Genomic DNA, 27,547 nt, shown 5'->3' with positions numbered 1-27,547 from the left:
AAAAAATATGATAACAGGGCGGAAGAAAGACCCGCTTTGACGGAACTTTATAGAAATTCCAGCCTTTTTTTTTCATTTTATACATATTTACGTGTTTAAAACAAGATTAAAACATGTTAAACATGTTTAGAACAGCAGTGAAGCATTAATAAAAAAACATGATTTTTTTGTTTTTCAATTAAAACATGATGTTTTTTTCTTTATAAAACAAACATGTTTTTTTCCAACCCTGCCGGTATCCGACCTATGCTAACTATAATGGATTCTTTGTAATTTACGTTTCAAATTGACATATTTCCGATTTATTTGCGATTCCTTCACAAATTCTTGCTTGAAGTAAACCCTTATAATTAATGTTTATTTCGAAGAATTTCATGAATACGATATTGTTACAACTTAATAAGTAATAGTAGAGTAGAAAGTAACTAAAAAAAAATGGTATTTTCGGTAAAGACGTTTTATTAAATACAGGTTTGGTCGTAGTCTGGATACGATTTGATTCCCTGTCCCTTGTTCCGACTAACTAAGGAAATATAGGTTTAGGTGTTTTTTTTAAATTACATGATAAGCACATCATCGGTAAGTCATCGGGATGAACGACAAAAACGTTGATAATAGGTATAGTACTTGTGCGTAATACCTACGACACATAATGTTCCGAAAATAACTTCGGAGGTTTATTGTACCTACCTACAACCTACAAGTAGTAAAGTAAATAAAATAAGTACCTACCGTATGTACGATACATAGTATATAATATAAAGTAGGTACATACAAAAATTTAGTTACGAATATACCCAATGACGTATCTTAATTATAGGTACATAAGTACTTAATGACCATGATCGCATTAAACAGTAGGTAATACGAACAATTTCTTTATTAGGCATAATAAATTAAGATCGACATGATGTAGGTAAATCGTACTAGGAAACTTAATAAAAAAATTAAATAACTACCAACACGGTAGGTTGAAAAGTAGGCGTTACATTGTATGTTCTCTGCTTACCTCTCCGAGGCGAGTGTTAAAAGACGTAATGTTATGTTAAATTTTAAAATTCATTATCGTAATTTCAGTATCGAATCCAAAAACAAGTGCGTGAATAGTTTTTGAAAGATTGTTGTTTTACGAATTTCTACTCTACTGCCAGATAGGTTCCTGAGGAGTCGGTATCACGTACATCTGTCGGCAGTCGGTCGGTATACGGGGACTTTAGTATTTTTCCAAGCGTAAGAGTTTAAATCGAAATAAAGGTACAAAATAGTCGTAAAAGAGCAAAATAATGAACATATTTCCAATTCATAGTTCTTACGGAATAAAAATAGTTGCTTTTCCGGTACTTTCGGAAAAGCATTTTTTATTATACGATCTTGAATATTTGGTAATATGTTATTAGCCTTTCAGATACTGTCAATTTAAGGTTACTAGGCTACAGGTTATATTGTTCAAATTTATACACCTACGGCACTTGATTAACTTAAAATGACGCCGGATTGCACTAAGAACCAGCATGTAAGTAGGTACTTCAACTAGACTCTTCTTGGAAATCTATGAAGAATAAAAAGATAATGGTAGAATATATATATGATGACTATACTTACTATTAGAACATCCTAATGCACAACGTTTAGGCATGATGAAAACAAATCACGAGCGTCTATATCGCAAAGAAACAGCACAAACACAGCGTTCGTCGCAAAATACGATTGCACAGGTATGGTGGAGGAACTAAAAGCTCAACTCGCACAAAAACTTCGAGAAATACGTACACTTCACTGCGGAGGAGAGGACTCAACTCAACGCGGATCAGAGGATTAATTTCACGAAGAACGGTACAAAAATATAACAAAACTACAAACAAGCGCAAACGCAAGGAGCAGCCGCCATATTTTTGAATTGACAATTTGACACTTGATAATCAATATGGAGATCAATTCTCTGTGTTGCTATAGTAATTATTACTCAGCTTAAAAGCTACACAAAATTTAAAAATATAATACGATACGAGTTCAATTATGTAAATAATTTAGATATTTAAATAGATATTCTATGTATTTTTTTGTAATAAACTATTTCTTTTCGATTGTGTCGCCATCTGTGAGTGTACAAATCAACTAGTTGTTTTGGATGGAGATAAGAGATGGCGCATTTTACAAATAAAGACCCTAAATCTGTCATTCTAAGGAATTGTCTTACCCCTGGTCTGTAGTCTGTCTGTAGCGATAGCACATTAGAGAGGGAGCAAAAATGTTAACAATTTTAACGGAATACATCAACATAAAGAATTCAAATATTTTTTTATTTAACTTAATTTATTTTTTACAACGAAGTTTATTTTATAATAAAACCCTGCGCATCTGAAAGTGTAAATAAAAGATAGAATTATACAGTGAACTTTCGATTTGTGCATCTGACTGGTTTGAACTCTAATGTTATTTTTGTTTCATTAGTCAAATTGTTGATGCTTACTGTAAACGTAAGAGAAAGAAAGGGAATAACTACGTACAGTATGTGCTCGTATTAGTTTAAAAACCTCGTAATTTATAAATGTGATTTTTTATTGGAATGGTGCTAAAGATCAGTGCAGTGTAACAAGAGCTATGTCAGAAGCTACAACACCGACGGCTACCGAGGCGCCGGCGCTGGATGATCGCGATGTCGAGCCGCGAACGCCCATGAAACGGCTCGGCTCCACCAGGAAACTGGCCGCCTTCAACAGTGAGTAATGTTTTGATACAGGGTGCCTGCACTAACTGAAGCTGTACTGAGTCCGTCCACTCTTTGTCCCGTGGCCCTGTGTGCTCGTAAATATTAGTCAGAGAGTCGTGGCTAACTATTCTGTATATCTTTTATTATTTCATTTGTTGTTTGACAGGTAATAGTATTAAGTTAACATTGCATTCCTCCAGAAGGTTTACTAAATAATTTAGCATTATTTAAATGGTGGTGTAAATTATATATCTATCATATTGACTGGCCAATGAATTGGTGGAAAATAAACATGAAATAATAGCTGTGCATACATAGTTACAGATTGTCAATGCAGACTGTACACAGAGATGTTGCTTTGTTTTATTTATTTAAATAACAATAGAAGAGATAGCACATCAGCGGTTAGAACCAGTGCAAGATTCTTTTGTTTAACATTAGAATGTGATGTTTTGTCTTCTATTCTATAAAACATATAATTTCTAAGCAATTGTTAATATAATTATAAGATAACCAATCAAATCTTCATTAAAACATAAGTTGTAAAGATAAATAAAATTACTACGCTCAATAATGTGTGGAACCTGTCACCATATTTTTACCCATTAGCACATTTTTTTGGAAAAATAACCCTTAACTACCTAGTCACACTTCTATCTAACATAGGTCTTAGAGACACTGGAACAAAACAATTTTATAAATTTAAGGACTGGGCTATTTGCTACAAAAGAGATAGGTATGTAATTTTATTAATTATTGTAAATGCAAACATTTGTGAGTTTGTGTGTATATTGTTACTCAATCAAATCAAAACACCTGATGGGGTCAGGATGCAATTTGGAACAAGGGTTGATTATGTATGAATATATTAATGTATGTCTGCAATAACACACAGGATACTTTTCATCTCATAGGACTGTGGGCGAAGCCACTGGTAGAAACTAGCAATTTATGTTACTAGCAAACTGTCCAGTTTTGAGATGTTGAATCTAAATCTTGGGTGTTATAAAAAGTCAATAACTTAATTTCAACAAATATTTTTTTAGTAACACAAAAAAATATTTATATTTTTTTCGTTTATTACTAGAGGCAAAGCCTGTGCTGTCCAAACCTTTGTAAAATTATAAAAGTAGATTTTTTTAAAGTATAAGCAAATCCAGACTATAGTACTAGGGTCTCAATGCGCAGTAAGGGTGGAAAAGGTGAATATGATGACTGAATCAAGAATGTGCTCAGGTTCATTTTGATGGAAAACAAAGTTATTTTGGTGTTATAAGATAAGATTCTGGTAGATTTAATAATAAAACACTTACTGCTGCACTCAGGGACATTTAATGATTACTTTAAACTATTTCTTAGTACATTAGTACAAATTTGCATCGAAAATAATTGCTAAGGACTGGGTTAAGTAACCATTAAAAGAGTGACTACTGCAGTTAGACAAACAAACAACATTAGACAGATCGATTTAAAATATTATTTTTGTTATAAACATTGCCCCAGCCCCACCCTAGGATTTTCTCCTGTCTTGTGGGTGCATTTACAAACATACAAGTTCACATAAACAAAACTCCCAGACCCGAAACAACAATTTGTGGATCACACAAAGAGTTATGCCGTGCGGGAATCGAACCCGCTTCATTGTTTTCTTATAGTAACTATGGCGATCAAAATAAAATGATATGTGACTGATACTTTTCCATTACCGGTAGTGAGCGTACAAAAGCCTCCCGCACATTAGGCCGCGGTTACACGCGACGCGCGCGCTACGTGAGCATCGCGTGTTGCCGCCGTCTGACGTGTTTGCAGCGACCGCGCGGCGTACACGCGGCGCTCGTCTAGCGTTTAACCCCCGTAGTAGCGGGCGAAGGGGTAAGAACGCGACCCGCAACATTTTTATGTTCAAAGCATGCATTATGTTAATGGCACTTAAATGTTTATAGTTCATAATTTCTTACTCGTTGCTCAGAACCCATTTACCACGGGCACCACCCGTGTAGTTGAAATTAAGATGACAGAATATACCACTGGACAAAATATTATTTGAAAAAGCAATAGGTACCTAGTACCTAGTGTACCTACATACCTATTATAGGTACTTATTATGACACATGAAAATATGTTATTGTTATTAGCTTATTGAAGTGATGCGGGCCACTGTCTCAAGAGGTTCATTTCCTCCGGCGAGAGTGGCCAGTAATGATGTAACGTGCCACATTAGTGGAGTGCCGTCAGCCGTCACGCGACCTGTTCATTGGGGACTTCCTTTGGTCGATGGCCGCGGCCGCGGTGCCGGTGCAGTCTTACACTTAGTTACAAGCTTTACTTACTAAACTGCACTTCACGCATTTTGAAATACCTTTAACATTGGTAATTGATTAGTAAACAAATAAATTAACTAACAAAAATCAATGTGGATTGATGACATATTAAATTTTCATGTTTTTTTTTTTCGGAACTTCGTATTTCGCTATGTCAAATACTATAGTTTCTTTTGAATTTTATTTGAGAAAAAGTCTTACTTTTTACATTACATACTATTGCAGTGTTTATATAGTCTAAACCAATAACTAAATAAAATTGAACTGTCTGTTTGTAATATTGAAATAACCACGTTTTGTTACATACGAATATACGAATATTACATACATATTAATAACGAACGAACGAAATATACGACACATGCACCAAAATCTATTTTTTTATTGTGTTTGTCTTTCCGTCTGTTTGTTCCAGCTAATCTCTGAAATGGCTTGACCGATTATGACAGGACCTTTATTGGCAAGTCGCTGATGTACTAAGGGCTTACTATTTTTATTTAAAAATAAATATATTTTAGACAAAAATAAAAACCCAAATTCTGTCAGATGTCATTATTATATGCGGACGAAGTCGTGGGCAACAGCTAGTTTCACATAAATTAGCTACAAAGACTTTATCGCCATCATCAGCCTGTAAGTGTGTTCTTAACAGTAGTGTCGTGAAGCAGTTGGCATCCAGTCCTCACACCTATGCTAATGTACTGCGCCGGCTTAATGAATTCATTGAATTTCCATGAGTGGATAGATTGCCGTAACGAGTCACAAATGATGGCCACGCGTCGGTGACTGCTGTGCATTACTCTGATATATGTCGCCTATTGTTTTTGACTAAAGTGTTCGCATTGACAATGGTATGATTTATAATGTAGACATCCTTATAAATGAGTTCAAAGCAAAATGTCCTCTGTTCCGATGAGGATAAAATGAACAAACCACAATAATGTAATTATCTAGTTTGTAGTTATTATAAGTTCGTGCCAGCAGCACCTATGTACGTCAGGGCTGACGAACCACTGATGGCACAGAAAACAATATTTTGGGCTCGACAGTGACTACAACACCTGAGGCTACGATTGTAAACCGGCAACGCATTGGTGATTGATGTCTGCAACTATTGCAGGTGTGCTTAGACTGCGGCGACAGCTTACCATCAAGCCAACTGCAAACATAGTTGCTATTGTAGAGTATATAAAGGAAAATGTCATTTGACGGCATATCTACTACGTCCACGACCTCAGTACACGTTTCTGCAAAGTAGTTAGTTGTCGTCTTTGGCTTCAGTCACATAGCCACAATGCATCCTCGTCGCCGGGCGATAACGAAAGCGAGACAACGCGCGACGCACACTGACCACACTAGTAGTACTGACCAATGCCAGTGACACATGATAATATTTAATTCATAGTGCATTAGCTGTCGTTCATAGGTTTCACTTCACTCACATGAAATTGATCTATCGATTAGATCCTTTACGAATATAACTAACTGAGTATTACCTAAATAGGACATATTTTTCTTAACGGTATGTTAAGAAAAATATCATAAACTTACGTAATTAAATTTATTTAATAAACTTACCATCTCCCCGCACTTTTTTGGGGTTTCGTAGGCATCAATAAAATTTCGTAGGCATATGGCAATTGGGTCAGAGCCCATTCGTCCCCTAAGATTCGCACCCTGTGCCCACTGGTCCCCTGCAACTTTTGAGGGGCCCATTCGTCCCCTGAAGAATATCTGGGGGCACGGTAGTGCCCCCGCCAAGACGAGCCAAGCGAAGCGCAAGGGCACTACCTACCTTTTCTCGAAGCGCTTCGTCGTATTTTTGAACCTTCATAACTTGAGTTTGGGTTATACCAGATAAACAAAATTTTCAAGATATAATGTAAGTGGTAGACTTAATAAACCTCTAAAGTTTCAAATGCATAGCTCTTATACTTTAGATTTTATTGATATCTAAAATAGTTACCCCGATTTCGTCACTCACTCACTCACTCACTCACTCACTCACTGATGATCAACAAAATTCTTAAGGTACTTCCTGAAGTCCTAGAAAACTGAAATTTGGTATGTAAGCTAGTATTAGTACCCAAACAACAAAAAAATCCTAAAACTTGGAACTTTTACCCCCAACCCCTTAAACTAGGGGGTGAAAGTTTGTTCGAGACTTCCGCAACTTTTGACGCTAGAGGTCTGAATGCGGCCGCGGAGGGGTAAAAATCTGAAATAGGGAAACTTAATTTCCTATTTCCTGCTTGAGATCTGAAAATTATACACAAGTACATAGAACACAAACTTTTCATCAAATCAAAACATTATCCTACCCATAAGTACTTAGATATGAATAATATTACTACACTTCACTTCGGTAAGTGTTTATTAATCAACCTATACTTTTGAACATAGGCATCGTAAGTATAGTATGCGCCAACGCCCGCCGCCTGCCCCCTCGTCCCCGCGCAGTAGCTAAAAATAATCGGCCCGTCAGCGAGCGCGGCACCCGAACGCGGGCAGACGCGCGAGGGCAGACGTCGTTGACGGTTGTCTCGTTGAATGAAAAGTTTTCGGAATATTTCGGTGATTTAAAAGTTTGCTATCGCGGAGAAAAAAACCATTTGCCTAATATTTAATTGTTAGTAGTTTAGTAGGTAAAGGTTTAGATACTAGTGTTTTAATTTTCATTGATAAAAAGTATTAGGATTACGTTTTCAATTTTCTTATAAATTTAGTAGTTTAGTAGGTGAATTTGTCGCTCATTTTATCTTTCTATCATAAGCAACCTACAAAAAGAAATGAAATCCCACAAAAACATTTCATGTTAAATGTTGCCAAGACGAGACCATATAGCTCGCACTGTCAAAAAGTAATCAGATTCCGTGTAGAGCCAAGTTTCTAACCCTATACTTTTGAACTGGCGAGTTGGCCGCACGGAAAGAGTTTAGAAGATTGAATAGATTTTTAAGCTCAAGCCCATATGACGAATAGCAAAAAGTCCGTGCGGCCGACTCGCCAGTTCAAAAGTATAGGGTTAGAAACTTGGCTCTACACGGGATCTGATTACTTTTTGACAGTGCGAGCTATATGGTCTCGTCTTGGCAACATTTAACATGAAATGTTTTTGTGGGATTTATTTTTTCTGGAGAGTAAGTACTTACCAATTTTAAACACCTTATCTATTCGTAACCCGTTATTTTAACAAGCCATTCGTAGTGAGACAATTTTACATCGTAAGCCTATCGACAGATTATATATTATTATCCCCTTTTTTTTTTTTTTTTTTTTTTGTAACGCGATGGAAATCGTCATGGACTTCCCACGCCGTGGGGACGACGGGGCTGCTTCCCTTCGTCGAGTAGCGCGCGTGGAACACTACGCTAACGCCTACTCTCGCCTATACAGCGGACGTCTGACTCCCCCAGTCAGTCGCCCGCAGGCCTTTCCTATGGAGGTCGTAGATCGGCTGCCGCCTCACGGCGCTGACGATTGGCGCGTCTACGGCGGGAGGGAAAAGATCTTGATTCCTCTCCCTTTCAGCCGCTTCCTTTGCCAACATGACTTGTTCACAGAAGGAAGCGACTCCGTCCCATGCACTCTCACTGTCAACCATAGCTTGTATAACAGTCGACAGTGAGAGGTATATATTATTATCATGACGGATTATCATTCATCATAGCTCTTTTTACCCGACTGCGCCAGAAGGAGGGTTATGTTTTTTTTAATAATCAAAAGAAATGTTATGATTTATTAAATTAATTCCGATAATAAACTGTTTACAAGTGTACTATGTTAACCGTTTCTTATGTAAAATATAGCTAATTTTATCTCAGGGTACCAATAGGTACCTGAATAGGTGCCGAATCTTTAACTTATATTGTATATTTATTAGAGGGGACGAATGGGTACCTTAAAAATAATATTTTTAATTAAAATATTAACTGGTCCCCTACAAGGAGACCAATGGGCACCTATATAGGGGCCGAATCTACAACTTTTATGCTGGGGGACGAATTTTAGGGGACGAATGGGCTCTGACCCCCCTTATAACTGTAGATTCGTCATGTCCGTCCGTATGTCACAGCCATTTATTTCCGAAATTTTCTTGGGCCTACGTAGTTGGAAATTTGTAGGTTGTTGTATTCTGGTAACCGCTATTTGAATTTTGAATAAAAAATAATATATTTAAAAATTAAAGTGGGGCAGTCCATACATGGAATGATTCAAAAAAGTTTTTTTTTTCACTTTAAAAAAGTCATTAATGTTTTTAAAACCGTTTTTCGTCAAAATCATTTGTTTGAAAGATAGACGCTTCCAAAGTGGAAAAGTGAGTGTCCTCTAATAACTTTTAAAATAAGATAGTGAGAGAAATCTAAAAAAAATATGCTATGCTGTAGATTTCTATGGAAACTTGCAACGAAAATTGGTTTGAACGAGATATCATTATTAGTTTTTAAGAAATAATACATTTTCAAAAAACGCAAATATAACTTTGTCGTTAAAAGTCACAAACACTATGTAAAACAAAGTAATTTATAACTTTTATATTATATCATGTACTTGCTGCTACGGACTTCTTTTTTTTTAAAGAGTAACGATCGAGTTTCTTGCTCGTTCTTCTCCATTCGAAGCAACACTTTGGAACGAGCGCCTAGCTTCACTGACGGACAAACTGACGGACCATTCAATTTGACGTTTCAAAAGTGCCTAATTTAGGATTAATTTAATTAAATGCTTTGACTTTGACTTCATGGGCGAGTCCGACTCGCACTTGGCAAGTTTTTTTAATTTTTAATTTAATATTTGTAGAGTCTTCACCTTCCCTACATTGAAATTAGTACCCACACTCAATAAAAAAATACATTTATAAAATATAGGCAACAGGATGTGATATTACTACCTACATTACCTAAATTAAGAATTGGGGGAACCTCGGGGAGTTGTGAGGGTACGAGGCGTATCCGGAAATGAGTCTGTGCCTCATGGTAGTCGTGTAGTTAGTTAGTCTCAATACGCAACACTACAGAGCAGCTATAGCTGCCGTCATGCCATTCGTGAGGTTGCTTCAATCCCTACGGACAGCCTTGCACTAGTTTACTTAGCCTAGGCCAAACTAGTTAATAATAATCTGTTTGAAATAAATAGCAGTTATGTAATCGCTATTTAATTCTTAATACCAACATTTAGTTAACCCATGTGGGAAATGCTGTCGGTAATTGGTAAGTCTTGATTTACCATAGTTCTGGCTTTTTCTGTAAAAGCCAGAACTAGATATGGTCAGAATGTTTATATACGAGTATTCCTCATCGGTGGGCTGTCCACTATAATTTGCATAGGTAACTTCACAATTATTACGTTTCTTTCCATTGTAACGTGCTTCACGGTGTAAAATGTGTTGTATTTATTTTAGCCAGACTCGCGCTGTGCGTACTATGGCTCAGTTTAAGTTTCGTGGTTAGTGTGAATCAGAGGCGAGCGGGCGGTGGAGCGCCGGCTCTATATTTAGCATCCGCTGCCGTTGCGTGCGCGCCATGTCGGTGCCATCTGCCACCGCCGCGCGCCGCCAGTGCTGCCCCCTGTCCAACACATTCAACAGATTCTTGTTAGTATTGTACCAAATACTAAACATACACATACAGCGTTTTAGCCATTGCTGAAAACAATGACTTGATGTTATAATTGGAAACTTATCTAAACATTCTATGTAAATAATATTATGTTCTTTCTAAAACGTCTTTTTTTATTTTCGCGTTCGGTATCCCGAAAGGAATCTAATCTTTTTAAAGGGCTACTTTGTTACAACGCTTTTTCTCAGTGAAGTTATATTAAACTGAAAGTACCGAATACTCAGTTCTACTGCTCCTTCGACCTGTGAAAATCAAGCTTTTAAGCAAGCCAAGCTATCAAAAGATACAGCCGTTTATGCAAATTTTCGGAACTAGCCAGGAAATCAATAACGCACAGAACAAGAAAGATAGATACTTCACGAAAACTCAGAATCTTCTAATTTAGCACGATGCAACGTCATAACACAGATAAAGAAATACCCGATACAATATATTTACTACAAGCGATTACAAATTAATAGGTTGTTTAAACTTTAGCAATACGGTAGTTTCCAACCAGTCAAATGCAATACTTTTATGAAAACGTCAAAAACTATACTTTTCTATGAATTTTGTAGGTACTACTTATGACGTCATCAATTTTTTGCGTCAAACAGGATGGGTACTTATTTATTAAAAAGTAGCTAGAAAAATTTAAAAAATAAGTATATTGATGAATGAAAGTACGATTATTTTGGTATAATAATGATAAATGGTATTTATTTTTGCAAATACATGGGTTACAATGTAACTCTCTTACACGTCAATCTCTCAAATAATGAGGCCGTCCGGAATACACTCGCATTGTATTGAAAATTCAAAATAATTTATTATTGTCCTAGGAAACTACATAATTTTTAATATTTCACATAAGTTAACTGCACAGCGCGTTTGAGAGGGGAAAATCATCCAAGAGGGAGTGTCAGACTCACTGGCAAAAAACCACCCCGTTCCTACTTCTGCTCTTCGAGCCGGAGCCCCGGTAAACCGCTACGTAGTCCACAGCTCCGGGTCGAGCATCAGACCTACTGGACTCCATCCATACGCGCCGTACGCGTATTGATGAATACGCAGCAGTTAGCATTTATAGGCTTATAAAGATAATGAATGAAACTCCTAAGTTTCGGCATGACGTATTTAAATGTCAGAATATTTACTTCGGGCACCCATCACACCTCGGATTTGTTATGTTAGAATTTAATTCTTCCCACAATAACTATAGAATAGACAGTTAGTAGCATATTCAATGAAATGATTTGAAATCATTTTGATTGATATTGTATGTAATATTTTAATGAAGGACTTGTTTCGTACTCGTACGTAATTAACTAGTGGTAGTCAGAAAACGAGCGCCTCGGTGCAAACAATAGACGCGAGTGCGAAACGTACGCGTCCGGTGCGCGCCGTGCTCGTACTACCGAGTAGTCCTGTGCTGCAAGCTAATGGCCTGAGGTAGTTCTCTTGGTCTGGAAAAAAAACACATTGTTTATCATTTAAGGATAAATAAGACATCTGAAAACAGAAAATTCTATGATAGATATAATTCTCCGTCATTACTCTAATGATACGTCTTCGTCTTCACTATACAACGGAGTATCTTGCTACTTCTTCCCCTTTCGAAACTACATTTTGGAACGAGCACCTAGCTTCACTGACGGACAAACTGACAGACTATGATTTATTCCTTTATTTGTTGACGTTTAAAAATAACCAACGTATGTAATTATGGTTTAGTTGAAATAAATGCTTTTACTTTGACTTTGTATCTCCTTATAATGGGCATTACAATACGTTTGAAAATGCATGTACCGCTACCGTGCGCGGCAGGCATTGTGTCGCGCCGACGGACGGCGTGAGTGGGACGCAGCCAGCCGGGCGCTGCACCGCGACCGGTTCGGTGCACGAGTCGCGGACTCGCGGCCCTCCGCGGGCCTTTGTTCACATCGGAACACTTGCAGCCATCGCGGCTGCACTGCGCAGTGCGCACGGCCCGCTGCTGCTGCTGCACCAGTAGCGGGACTGGTGTGTGACCTGCGGCCAACCAGACGCAGATGTGTTAGTGTTCAGATGTTCAGCCCCGGTAAACAACAACAACAACGACAGTGAGCGAGTCACGAAAGAAAACTTTAATAACAAAGTCGAGAGACATCCAGAAACTATGTGATATTGGCAATATCTCGGCATGTACGTACTTTTTAGGGTTCCGTAGCCAAATGGCAAAAAACGGAAACCTTATAGATTCGTCATGTCTGTCTGTCTGTCTGTCCGTCCGTATGTCACAGCCGTTTATTTCCGAAACTGTTGGGCCTACGTAGTTGAAACTTTGTAGGTTGATGTTGATGTTACTGGTAACTGGTAACCGCTATTTGAATTTTGAATAAAAAATAATAAGTTTTTAAACTGACATGGTCACTAACACTAGAATTAGAACTTACCCCCCCCCCCTCTAACTTTAAAATAAGAGGGTGAGAAAATTTAAAAATAAATATGCTGTTTGACACTGGATATATCAAAATAATAAAAAACAAAATGGCGGATTTTTGGCGACAAATTCGAATAACTATTGCTCACTCTCTAGCCTGAACGACTCGATGGATTGGCCAGCTTGATAGGGGTCGTTTGATTCGTATTTACTGTGAAAGTGACACTAGATACCTATAATTATCAAAATATAAAAATAATAAAACTAAAAGAAAATAAAATAAGGTAATTTAAAAACTAAAAAACCCGACTGTGTTTCTTCATAATATGAAAATGAAAAAAACCCTAAAACAAGAAAGTCATCGTAAAATTAAAGCAGTCGGGACTCAGTCGTTCTCCATTAAAAAAGTAACTAGATTATTGAAATCAGTTATACCGCGTAGTAGACTCTTTTGGCATACAATTCGAGTTTCGGTAACCAAAGTATATTATTATTAGACAGAAGTGTTGTCGTGTCAATATTTTTCTTTTCATTTCGCTGACCACGTCTGGTGGGTACGTAGTCCACACTCCACACGGACCTCTTCCCGTTGATAATGTTTGTCATTTTCCAAACGGGCCGGTACCGGGTGAAGAGTTAATTTTATACGTATACTTGTTCAAACTCTGTAAACACGATATATACTTAAATCTCAAAACAATATTTTTGCGATTTAGGAACAATTTGATTAAGCTGCGTGTGTTGCTAATTCGCTAGCTGTTAGCAGTTGGCAGCTGCACATTGTGCACCGCGCACCTACCTGCTCCCCGCGCCGCCCGCGCCTGTTGCACCCCCGCGACTCGGGATAATGATTGCGGGTGCATTTACTTAGGAGCTGTACGCCATGTTTGTATAGCATAGATAAAGAGAAAATAATAGCGATTCTGATAACATCGCTGTTGCCTTCTCCAATGGTAACTAACGTACTAACGTTAATGTATTTTCCCGATTGTACGTACTTATTAATGTTCACGATTTTAACACTACTGCCATATCATAATATCATGTCGTCGTCGGGTGTTAGTGAACCGATCGGAGGTCAGACTCGTGTCATGACGTAGGAGGGTGCAAGCAGCGCGCGGCGCGTGGCGGGACGCGGGGGGGCGGCGCGCGGCTCGGGGCGCATCCCGCGGAGGCTGCGCGGTACCTCGGGCCGGGGACTCCGCCAGTCGAGCGGTGCGCGAGCCGCGTCTGCCATGTTCCACTGTATAGTGCAGCCGCGCAACGACTGGGGCCCGCCCGACCTCGCCAATGCCTTTCCCGGTACGATCTTCGACAGCTGGCCGCATCGCGCCGGTCTCTGTTGTTAAGTACTCAGTTGATGACCGGGGAGGGCTACCTTACAAAATGTTACTAGTAAATACTAATTTTAGCCCAGTGTTTACCAGAATACGGAAAGTTGATGTCTTGTCTGTCTGATGTGTGGTGTCGGAGCGTCGCGTCCGCCGTGGCGCCGCTGTTCATGTGAATCTGTGTTATTGTTGTCGCTGCATTGTGTCCGATGTTGATGTGTGAGCTCGCCCTGTCACTCGCCGCACGTGGCTGTGGCTGTGGGGTGCAGCTGTCAGCCCGTCCTCTTAAATACCTATTGGACTAGTGTTTTGTTTACATCAGTTTACACTGTGTGGACGAGTTGATTTGATGGTATTTACTTATCTAAAGGTGTAACTTCATAAATAGGTAAAGCTTGCCGATCCAATAAAATGAAAATATACCTAAAATAAAATACAATAATTAAACAAGGAGCTCCACAGACGCTTCTTTCGGGCCCTTAATGGGCCCAGTGTAGATTTTCTGGCGTTCATATGTTGGCTACGATTCTGTAACCTCTTTAGAGAAACTGAAGGATTCGTCTGTGCAATTATGGACGAAGTTATCCTTACGAATAACTACCGGAAATATATTATTAAGGATGGGACTGTTGACATATATCGGGCATGTCATAGTCCTGGTGAATCCATAAGACATATAATTTCTGGTTGTGGTCGTTTGGCTAATGGTGAATATTTGCATAGACATAATCAGTTAGCCAAGATTATCCACCAGCAACTTGCTTTGCACTACCAACTTGTTGAGTTTGAGGTTCCATACTACAAGTAACGATCCAGTTCTTGCAAACGGCCATATCACGTTGTACTGGGATCGGTCTATCATCACTGACAGGACTATTGTAGCCAATAAACCTGATATAGTGGTGATAGACCGACAAGCGCGCCGCACGATGATAATCGATGTCGCCATTCCCCATGACGAGAACCTCGTGAAAGCTGAGAAAGATAAACAAATAAAATATCTTGACTTGGCGCACGAGGTTGTCCACATGTGGAATGTGCCAATGGGTTGATCCCTAAAAGCCTCGACATCCATCTTAGGAGGCTGGCGTTGGGCGGGTGGATCAGGGGCCTGATGCAGAAGGCAGTACTCCTCGAAACGGCAAGTAGCCCTAACCACCGGGTAGCTTGGATCATGCTCCCGCTACTGATCGGCTCGTATTTTTAAATGTTATTTTGTTTTCTTTTCTTGTATTTTATAAGTAATATTTAAAAATATCATTTAAGAGAATTTAAATTGAATAGTTATATGAAAAAAATCTATACTAATATTATAATCTATACTAATATTATAAAGCTGAAGAGTTTGTTTGAACGCGCTAATCTCCGGAACTACTGGTCCGAATTGAATAATTATTTTTGTGTTGGATAGTGCATTTATCAAGGAAGGCTATAGGCTATGAAACATCACGCTATGACCAATAGGAGCCGAGCAGAGCGGGTGAAACCGCGTGGAAGTAGCTAGTAACAAATAACATTAACGCGATGTGAGTCACCAAGTTATCCTGTGCCTGGCGCCTGTACTGGGGAAACAATAAATTAACGGTTACCGCTGTGGGTTCGTTTAAAGAAAAAACCGACCAAGTGCGTGTTGGACTTGTGCACGAAGGGTTCCGTTACGGAATAGTTCCGCAACAATATCAACTTAGTTGAACGAGAGGCCTTCGATATTTATTTGGTTTTAGTATTTGTACAGCGGCCACTAGCGCTGGCGCCATCATAGTCCATAGATCATGGGCGCTTCAGTAAGGAAGTCAACAATATTTTTTTCCACTTTTCAATATAATAAAATATCTGCTATTTGACGTAAAAACCGGCCAAGTGCGAGTCGGACTCGCCCATGAAGGGTTCCGTAACAGCAAGTAGGTGACATATTATAAAAGTTATAAAATAACTTGGTTTTACATAGTGTTTGTATGAACGACAAACTTATATTTGCGGTTTTTGAAAATGTTTTATTTCTTAAAAACTAATAATGATATCTCGTTCAAACCAATTTTCGTTGTTAGTTTCTATTGAAATCTATAGCATATATTTTTTTTAGTTTTCTCTCTCTCTTATTTTAAAAGTTAGAGGGGGGGACACTCATTTTTCCACTTTGGAAGCGTCTAACTTTCAAACGGTTGATTTGACGAAAAATGGTTTTAGGAACCTTAATGCCTTTTTTAAAGACCTATCCATAGACACCCATCACGGATATGTTAGCTGAAAAAAAAATTTTTTTGAATCAGTTCCATGTATGGAGTGCCCCCCTTTATTTTTTTAATTTAATAATTTTTATTCAAAATTCGAATAGCGGTTATCGAAATACATCAACCTACAGAGTTTCAACTATGTAGGCCCAACAGTTTCGAAAATAAATGGCTGTGACATACGGACGGACGGACGGACGGACGGACAGACAGACATGACGAATCTATAAGGGTTCCGTTTTTTGCCATTTGGCTACGGAACCCTAAAAATGTGATGACGTCATAATGCTATTTCGTACAAAATTCAAAGAAAATATAGTTTTTTGACGTTTCGAAGAAAGTATAGAATTTTCTAGTAGGACACTACACTATAGGACGTCGAAGTATTCGATGTCTAGATGATGCGAACGTAAATATTATATTTCGTTGTGTGATTGAGGTTACCGGAGGCCCATTTAACCCCCTTCCCAATCCCCGATTCCTCAACAACCCTTTAATTCCTAACCCCCAAAATTAGCGCAGCGATTGCTTACCATCAGGTAATACGTCTGCTAGTTTACCGGCTTATTCCATAAAAAAAAACATAAGGAAATTCGCCAGTTTTAGTTAAAGTTTCGGAACAATAAAGTAAAAACTAATCTACGAGATAGTTCGAGATTATGTAGGAATCATTTCTTGGCATGTGACTATACCGGCTGTCGCGGTGGCTGGGCAACTAGCTGCCGTACAACGTGTCGCCGGTTCGATCCCGCCCGAAACAACTCTTTGTGTGATCCACAGATTGTTGTTCCAACTCTGGGTGTCATGTGTATGTGAAATTATTGTATGTTTGTAAACGCATGCATGACACAGGAGGAAATCTTAAAAAATAAAATAAAAAAAGGCAATGAAAAAAACATCAAGTAATATACAGCTAAGCTGCTCGTTATCATTAAGTATCTATACGTAAGTAATATTTGAACATGTTTTTAATTAGGAATAGGTACAATAGGTGAAAGATTAACGAAAACAAATTACCTTTCATCGAGCTTTCCGCGTAAAGAATCATCGTCGCTCAGTACCACGATCCGCCAGTAGGAATACATAATACTGAGATATCAATCCATAGATATCACGGTTAAAAGAACATCTTTAATTGATGAATCGCGTCTACAGAGGTGTTTCAATTGGGTAGAAAATAAGAGCTGCCACTCCAGCTGTGCTGGCTCCATCTGATATAGGTTCCACCAGCCAACCCCAGTGCTTAAATTCTACAATTATCAGCGTGAATGCTGCAGTGTGGGCTTCGGAAGGGAAAGACCGCGGATCTTATGGGCTTTGTTCAAGCTTCAGAACATTAGGAAGTTATCGTTTATGAGAACAGAGGTGAAAAACCACACTTTCCTCAAAAAATGGTCCAGGCTCGGCCAAATGTTGGTTGTCCAAGGGGTTCAGAGCGTTTACAGCCAAGGTATTTTGAACGAGCTTTACGAAGCAACATATGGGCAATAACATCATCCGTAGTACAACTGCGGGTATTATTTTGTTCCATCAGAAAGGGTGTGTCTGGATTCTTTCACGGAGGTCGTATCTGTCTGCCGAAACTCGCCATATCGCCAATCCATCGCATTGCAAGACCATAGGTACCATAAACGCTTTCCTCTTGTTTGTCACAGTAAGAGAAGCAACAAAGTCAACTTGCGAACTTGCAAATGTAGAATTTGTATCTCTGGATGAGGAAGTTCAGATGGCGAGTGCTCATCGCGCGCTAAGCGCTTGTTGTTTTCGTATGGTGTACACGTATTGTCAAGGGTTAAAATCGCGTCGTCGCGGCCGCCTTGTTACAGTTTAACTTCTAGATATGGTGAATACTTGCTTATATTGTAATTAAACGCGGATCTGATTGAATTTGTTGCCGGCAGACATCCGGATGCAGCTGTCCGAGCAGACGCGCGTGCTGGAGGCGCGCGCCGAGGCGACGGCGGGCGTGGCGGGCGAGCTGCACGACTACTGCCGCCGCCGCGCCGACCTGGAGCACGACTACGCGCGCGCGCTCGACAAACTGGCGCGGGCCGCCGCCCAGCGACACAAGGACCAGAAGCACAAGTACGCACACTGTCCGGATCTAAGCTTGCACATGTATACTAATAAATGTATACTTTCCCAAATTATACAACCTTTGACCAGATGTCGGAGGAGCTAGAACGAGTTTGTTTTACGTTTAATGAGATCGAAACGTTTCCGCGTTCGGCGCTCTGATTGGCCTGCTCCAATGAATTAACCAATGGAGATCCATTATGAGCATTATGGTCAGTGGTGTTAGATGTATGGAGTTTGGTCGTAGGCGCGAGCAGTGGTCGCTGACGAGCGGGTACGCGTGCTGGCAGGCGGCGCTCGAGCACACGCGCGGGCTGGCGCGCGACCACGCCGCGCTCGCCGACCTGTACGCCGGGCCGCTGGCCGCGCGCCTGCAGCGGGCCGCCGACGACGCGCTGCGCCTGCACCGCAAGTGTCGCGACATCGGTGAGTGACTGCCGGGCACAGAGCCGGGCCCCGCGCCGCCGGCCCGGCCCGCCCTGACGCTCGATGCTTGCAGTGACGGAGCGCCACGAGGAGGTGGGCGCGGCGCTGGGCGAGGCGGCGGGCGCGGGCAAGGCGCACGCCGCCGCCGCCGCCGACTGGCGCGCCGCCGCGCTCAAGCTGCGCCACGCCTACGACCAGCGGCAGCGCGTCGCCGCCGTCGACCCGCCGCGACACAAGAAGCTCAAAGCGCTCGATAAGGAACTAGAAAAGGTAATTCATCTCTATGTAATAAGCATATTTACTTTCGCCTCGTTCGATCGAATGTCACTACGATAATCGTTCGAAATAATAATACCCAGTATTCGTTGCCAAAATAAAGCAGTAGTGGCACCTGTTGTATGCACTGTGTGTGGTTCCAGCGGCGCGCGCGGCACCGCGCGGCCCACGAGCGGGCGCTGCGGGCGCGCGCCGACTACGTGCTCAGTCTGGAGGCCGCCAACGCCACGCTGCAGCGGTACTACCTCGACGACATCGCAGACATCATACTGGTACACGATACATTCCATATTTTACTTTACGGCCGTAAACGCTATTACTTCCATAGCACATATTATTTAATACAATTTAATAATTGCGCGACATTCGTGGCGTTGTTCAACATTGTTGCGTAATGCTGCTCATCGATATAGCGTGGCTTGAAACTAATCGAGCTCCTCGTGTAATAGCAACCATCAGTTGTTGCCAATGCTGTTGTACCTCAGTCAAGGATAGAGGAGAGCTCGGCTTGTAGTAGTATCTACTATCTAGTACACATCGTATATTGTAGTGTAAAGCAATAATTAGTCGACAATAGTAGACATTACACGGTCCTCCCGCCGCCCCCGCAGTGCATGGAGGTGGGGTTCGAGGGCGTGGTGGGGCGCGCCGTGCGCACGGCGGGCGAGGCCGAGGCGGCGGCGGGCGGCGCGCGCGTGGCCGCGGCCGGCGCCCTGCGCGCCGCCGCCGCCGCGCTGGACGCGCTGGGCGCGCGCACGCGCCTGCTGGACGCGCACGCCGCCGCCTTCACGCTGCCGCGCCCGCTGCTGGCGCCCGCCGCCGCCGACGCCGCCGACGTGCTGGCGGACGCGGCCGACGAGGCGCGCGACGCGGCGGCCGCGCAGGTGGCGGACGAGCTGGCCGTGCGCCTGGCGCAGCTGGACGCCGCGGCCCGCCAGCTGCGCGCCGAGTGCCGCGAGCACGCCAAGACGCTGGACGCCGCCGAGGCCGAGCTCATCAAACAGGTCCCTCGCTTTGTCTTCTCATCACGTCTAACGCGGCAGCGTCACCGGTCCCCGACGCCCGCGGACGATTCGCCTTCAAATGTTGTTTGATAGCCCAAAAGGCAAAAATATGAATGATTCTGTCGAACCTGTCTACTATTCTGCTATACAGGTGACGTCGATATTTACCTACATAAAATTGCGAGTTCGCGCGACACGAAGTGAAGTCGCCATAATAAATTATAATGTTAAATTGTGATGTGATGACAATTTGTATCGGTGCGCGCAGATAGAGGGCGATGATGCCTCCTGGGACGTCAGCGGAGTGTTCGGGCCGGGGGGCGCCGGCGTCGGCGCCCTGGCCGCGCCGCCCGCGCCCCCCGCCGCGCCCGAGGACCAGGAGGACTACTACCTGCACAAGTTCCGCGCCTACGTGGCGTGCGCCGGGCGCCTGGCGCGCCTCGAGGCCAAGAGCGCGGCGCTGCGCGGCGGCCTGGCCGGGGGCGCGGGCGCGGGGGCGCGGAGCCGCGCTCGCCGCCCACGCCCCCGCGGCGCGCGGCGGCGCGGCTGCGGCGCGGCCAGTGGGCGGCCCCGCTGGAGGCGCGCCTGCCCGCCGTGCTGGTGTCGTGCGTGCGCGTCATCGCCACGTACGGGCTGCGCCAGCAGGGCATCTTCCGCGTGTCGGGCTCGCAGGTGGAGATGCAGGCGCTGCGCGCCGCCTTCGAGCGCGGCGAGGACCCGCTGGCGGGCGTGCGCGACGCGTCCGACATGAACTCGGTGTGCGGGCTGCTGAAGCTGTACCTGCGCGAGCTGCGGCCGCCGCTGCTGCCGCCGGCGCTGCAGGAGCGCCTGCTGCGGGTGGCGGCGCTGCCGGACGACGCGGCCTTCGTGCGCCGCCTGCGGGCCACGCTGGCCGCGCTGCCGCTGCCGGCCGTGCTGGTCCTGCGGTACCTGTTCGCCTTCCTGGCGCACCTGGCCGAGCACGCCGAGCACAACATGATGGACGCCTGGAACCTGGCCATCTGCCTGGGGCCCACGCTGCTGGCGGCCTGGGGCGAGGGCGGCGCGCAGGTGGCGGCGCAGAACCTCGTCAACGAGCTGGTGAAGCGCATCATCCTGCACCACGCCGACATCTTCCCGCAGGACGTGGCGCCGCACGCGCTCTACAGGCGCTTCGGGTACTTCTCGGCTATTTCTAGCCGGGCAGATGCTCATGCTTGCAGTACATATCGACAGATTGAAAGTCATAGTAACATGTCGTGTCGGGCGCAGGGAGGGCGAAGGCGAAACGGACCCGCATGTCGGCGGGGGCGCGGAAGACGGGAGCTCGACGAACGGCGGTGCGGAAGGAGGGGGCGCGACGGACGGGGTGGGGGCGCCGGCGCTGGGCGCGGCGGACGAGGCGGACGGGCCGGACGGGCCGGACGGACCGGACGGACCGGACGAGCTGTCTCTGTACGACGTCGACGATGACGACACAGGTACACCCACTACTGCCGCGTCACCTTTCTAAACATTTTTCTGGTTAACAATACTGATGCTCTAAGGATAATACATTTGTAGTACCTTTTGACTTACGTTTTTCTTTACGTTTCGACTTACAACTTTGGTTAATTGTCACTGAATGAATTGTTTAGGACGATGTTGTTTAGTAGTAAATAAGTACATGTATATATGTGTGCGTGTTGTTGTAGACGACATCAGCGACGAGGACGGAGAGAGCGGCGACTGGGACCGAGACTCCGTCGAACTACGCAGGTACACACGCAGCTAATTATACTCTCTGTTTGTTTATTTATTTATGCAATCTTACTTGAAACTATTACTAGGCAAACTTATTTACAAAGCATCCTCGGGGGCCGATTTATCTTTTGAATTGAATGCCTTATCACGTAAGTTTAGATGTATACGGCACGATATGTTTAGCGCAACAGTTACAAATGTACTTGTCTCGTGTTACAGCCCCGCCCCCGCGGCCGCGCCCCCCGCGCCCCCGGCCGCCGCGCCCCCCGCGCCCCCGGCCCCGCAGGCGCCGCCGCAGGTACTGGAGGGCTCCCCCGGCACTGTGTAGCCGGTACACTGTACAGTCCGCGCCCACACTGGCACTACATGTCCACACGCGGCTAGTGGCCACAGCGCGGCCTGCTCGAGTCAGCCGATCAGTATTATTGCATGACGTAGTGTCGCCTACAGTACAACGTAGTGTACGAAACAGAAACAGCTTCGAAACTTCGATCACCTATAATAAACCTTCTTTACATATAATGAGCAATCGAATAACAATCCAGGCCGCTTTCTCTTGAAACTCAACTTAATGCAATTTCTATCCAATAAAAACTCAATAATTTTGCAATTATTCATTAATTACGTATTACATGATACGTAAATTAAATCACGATCCTGTGGAAATTCCGGGATAAAATAAAAATAACATCCCTAAACACAAAACAAACAATCCTTTTTGCCACCTGTTTGTGTCCACTCGCGTCCTGGTATAAAAAGTCATATAGGTCGACGATCGAACTAACCAAAAAAATATTTTTATTTCTTGTTGTATTTTTGTGAGTATGATGTGTATCTAGTTACTTATAGTTGGTCGAAGCTTCGAATCAAAAATAAATACCTATGTATGTGAATGGCCACACACTCGTAGCTCGCACCGAGTGAAGCAGTGCGCCAGACTACGTACGGTAGAGGAATGGCTTGCGGGACCGGGTGATTGCATGACGCTATTTTTTAACTGGTTTTTGAGTTTTCTCTGTGTCGTGGGTGCGTTGACAAACATACAAGTTCACATACACCTGACACCCAGACCCTAACAATGTGTGCAATAGTGCATCACATAAAGAGTTGTGCTGTGCGGAGATGGAACCTGCCCCAGGCTCCTGCAGGCGGCCGGCCACTGCGCAGTTAGCTCGGCTTCCTCCTGCATGGCACTGGCTCGCTGGCACAAGCCGAGCTGGTCCACTGCGGGCAACACATCGTGTGGCTGCCTTTGGTGATACATTGTCTAGATGGAATACATTACCAACAAATATGGCGTTTACAATTAGTTTACAGTACTGAGTGTAAGCTTCAAGGCGATTTATGTAAATATTATAATTCGGATTCCAAACTTGAGAGGCATATTCAAGATGGCTACGGACAAAAGCACAGTAGAGAATCTTCATAGTTTTAATATTCTTAAACTCAGGGGAGACCCTCATAACAAAACCCAAAGCTCTGGAAGCCTTGCCAACGATATTATTAATGTGCGCATCAAATATGAGCTTTGAGTCAAATGTTACTCCAAGGTCTTTAATGACGTTTACCCTAGCAATTGATGTATCAACCAGCTTGTAGTCATACTTAATAGGGTTTGGCTTGCGGGTAAAGGTGCACACATAACATTTCGATACATTGGGATCTAACCTATTTTTGACGCAATAATCATGGTTTCATGATTATTGCGCCAAAAATAGGTTTAGATCACCTGTAGCAGACGTGCATCCTCAATGGTTGACACGGGGGTTAAAATTTTCATGTCATCTGCATACATTATGATTTTACAGTTTTGGAAACAAGAAACAATATCCTTGACAAAGTTGTTAAACAAAAGAGGTCCCAATAAGGATCCTTGTGGAACCCCCGATGGAATGTACATCGGTCGAGAGGTGTACCCACTGAGGACCACAGTCTGATATCTATTCTCCACATAAGATGAGAACCATCTGTATAAGTTACCTCTCACACCAATCCGTAAAAGTTTGTTCATAAGAAGCCCATGGTCTATACGATCAAAACACTTGCTGTAGTCGGTGTATATTACGTCGACCTGAGACCTCCTCGACATATGCTCTGACAGAAAAACACTACAGACCACGAGATTGGATGTGGTGGAACGACCTTTTAAAAATCCATGAAGCATGTTACCATATTACAAGGTACTTCTTTGTTTACATATTTATTTTGTTGCGTTCATAACAAGTGGTGACGTCTGGGTGTCACGTTTAGTACAAATTAACGGGAAAATGTATTGCAGTGAACGGTTCACTGCAAATTGTTGAAACGTTTCCGTGCCCTGGCACGCCATCTACACAGTAGACATATGTAACCAAAGATGGCCGCGCGTGGCACGTGGACACGGCCGGTGTACAGGTCGGCCTGTTTCATTTATACACATACAATACAGCCTCGCAGCACTGTAATTAACAACATTTTTTGTTGTACGACTTCCAAGTTGTACATAGTCCTGTGAGGTTGGTGTACTTACAGTAATCTTGTAGGAACATTAGTCGCGGGTTCTATTGCAGTAAGTTCATGGCGCCGTAGCGCACGTGCCTTACATTGCCTGTCAATAATACGGACTCGCAGTAAGTATACGTACATGTACACGTAGCATAACAAAATACTTGTAAGTAGTACGTGAGTGTATACTTAGATTTGTACAATATTATTATGTATGGTATATAATTTATTATAATATTATGTAGTACAGACAGATACATGTCGAATGTTCGGCCGAATCATTCAAATTGTGCGTGGTAAACGAATTTGTATGCTTGTTTCATTTGTGAAATACCCAGTATTTGTTACGGAAAATATATGATATTTGAAATTTTTGGTAATAATTCCGCAAATCCACCCCACCGATTACGATCGTGAATAAACATGTCAATTAACCGAATACGAATATTCGGGCGAACATTCGGCGCATCCCTTACTTATATACATATAATATGTAGCATAGTTTGATTAGACGGCAGGCGGTGGCTGGACTTGTAAATAAATAGATTTCCTTGCATGTGTGTGTTTGATTTGTTGGTCGAGGCTGCGGTCGGCGGTAGCGAGTAGTGCCTTGTACGACATGCTTTACTCGCCAACTGTCGAGTGTCGTGACTCAGACAGGCGTGGCTTGGCTCCGACGAGAGCCGCGGGGAGCGGAGTGGCGACGATGTAATCTACTCTGCCGATGTTTCATTTTATCTAACCTGTGCCTTTTAGTAATTTTGCTAATAGATCTTCATAAGTAGCTAGTAGCTACACCCGCGCGGTTACACTCGCTGCTCGGCTCCTATTGAACGTAACGTAATGTTTTGCAACTATTACTAAGTATAGAGTGCAGATTCATATACATTATCTGTGCATACTATGTATCCTTGAATAAACTGTATAATGTATTTAGTGAATCTACAGCTTTCGTAGTCTGTCGATTAAGTTCTATAATAGGTTCTCTTCATTTTGGTATATTTACCGACTCCACTTATATACCGCGCGACTATACGAGGCGAGGTACACAATGCCATCTTGTGCTCCTGATCGGTTTGACCCATACTTCTGCAGTAATGTTATGGTAACATTACAGCGCACTTACGTTGTACACCGACAGAAACACACGCCTTTTTTGACAGTTATGTTATTTTACTTGTATACCTATTTTACTTAGTAGTATGGGGATAGTAATAATTATATTGATTGAATATTAAACCAAAACACAATGCGATCACACCTCGATCGAACCTCTGCTCGTATTGCTACAACGTAATTATAAGGTTGTGGTAGAATGGATACTTTATACCACACCTCGATTGAGTGTGGAGAAACCTGTTTCAATGTTTATAAGCAGGTGGTGTGCGTGTGTGTGTAGTGTCGCAGGGAAATATATACTGAAGGTAACGATGTGTAGGTGGAGCCCGACGGAGGGGAGCCGCCGGGAGACGCCGCGGCCGCCGCCCCACCCTGCAGGTAACGTACTGCGCCCCACCCCCCCCCGCCCCCCCCGGGGCGCGGCGGGCTGACGTATGACCCCCGCAGGCTGGCGGAGAGCACGCCCGACCTGGTGCTGGACCTGCCGGCGCGGCCCGAGCCCGACCCCGCCGACAACTTCGCGCACAACCGCGACACGCTGCGCAAGCGGCCCGCGCCGGCGGCCGCGCCCCCGCGCCGGCGGCGGCGCCCGCCAGCCCGGTGCCGGCGCGCAACACGGCGCGCGTGGCGGCCAAGTTCGCGGAGCTGACGCTGACGGGCGGCTCGCTGAAGCCGGCGCTGGCCGCCAAGCCCGCGCTGCTGCGCCGCCCCACGCCGCACCCGCAGCACGCGCCGCGCGCGCCCGACGCCGCCAGCTAGGCGCCGACCTCTATTTCTAATTATTTTTTATACGCGTCGTGGAGGTGCACGGTCGGCCCCGGCCCGAAGCTTTGACGGACGGCAGATTTAAATGTGCTATAGATTTAGGTAGTAAGTGCGTATTTTTTGAAATAATTTTAAGTCGTCGAAAGAGGCTAAACGTGGTGCGGTGGTCCGCCCCGTCCGCGGCGGTGGCGGCCGTCCCCCGCGACGCATTATACATTATACTCAGTCGACTGTGTTGTATCTACCTTATGTAACCCCTTACTCAATAAACCAGTATTACAAACTTGTACTGTTCTTATTGTTATTCCGGGCCCCGAACGGTTTTTACTGATAAACTATTTATGTTAGTGTCTGTTTCGACCGCGCGGCCATGGCGATTTATTAAATAAAAAACATATCAAGATTTGGTATCTAATTTGTAAAAGTTGATTCCAAATAAGTCAAAACTATCGTTAAAAGTTATAAAGGTGTGAACGTGGCTGCGCCATTGAATCGCGCCGAACCGCGCGGCCATGGAGATCTTTAAAGCATTGTAAAGACAGAATTTGTAAAAATATACAAAAATCCTGGATGTATAATTAGGTGCTGTAAAACTATAACTTAAGTAATGAAATGGACGGTGTTGCCAATATCTCGCTGAAAACGTATCGCAGAGGTCTGAAGGTTTTGTAAAATATACATCTGGATTTCTCAAATCTGGTAAAAATACAATAAAAATCCTAGGTTTATATTTCAGGAGCTGTAAGACCAGAACGTCATGGCCGTGAAAAATAATGTTTCCGCCGATATCTCGCTGAAAACTTATCACAGAGGTCTGAAGTTTTTAGTATATTTATATATTTCATTAATACAGCGTCCAATTTCCTTTTTAAGGCTTGAGTCGTCGTCGGCTTATTCGCATAAACCATCGACTTTAAGAAACCCCAAAGAAAAAGTCTAATGGTGATAAATCACATGATCTAGGCGGCCAATTCTGGTCTCCAAAACGTGAAATAACACGACCGGGACATGACTGATGCAGCAATTCAATTGTTTCTCTGGTTGTATGACATGTGGCGCCATC

The 27,547-nt window shown here is 43.3% G+C and overlaps 1 protein-coding gene across 1 annotated transcript; it reads left to right on the top strand.

Moving 5' to 3' along the window:
• The first annotated feature begins 2,208 nt into the window (after window positions 1-2,208).
• Window positions 2,209-26,767, top strand: LOC118267469 (rho GTPase-activating protein 4). Its single transcript, XM_050694215.1, is given in 14 exon segments — window positions 2,209-2,719; window positions 18,514-18,697; window positions 18,936-19,114; window positions 19,188-19,384; window positions 19,534-19,662; window positions 20,002-20,394; window positions 20,663-20,896; window positions 20,899-21,551; window positions 21,646-21,854; window positions 22,068-22,131; window positions 22,336-22,414; window positions 26,039-26,097; window positions 26,167-26,282; window positions 26,285-26,767. Coding segments are annotated over 14 exon segments (2,808 nt in total). The 5' UTR covers window positions 2,209-2,601; the 3' UTR covers window positions 26,479-26,767.
• Window positions 26,768-27,547: the final 780 nt, after the last annotated feature.

This window comes from Spodoptera frugiperda, chromosome 6, assembly GCF_023101765.2.
Source record: "Spodoptera frugiperda isolate SF20-4 chromosome 6, AGI-APGP_CSIRO_Sfru_2.0, whole genome shotgun sequence".
Classification (NCBI taxonomy): domain Eukaryota; kingdom Metazoa; phylum Arthropoda; class Insecta; order Lepidoptera; family Noctuidae; genus Spodoptera; species Spodoptera frugiperda.
Note: the sequence above shows the minus strand (reverse complement) of the source record. Positions and strands in the feature narration are given on the sequence as shown.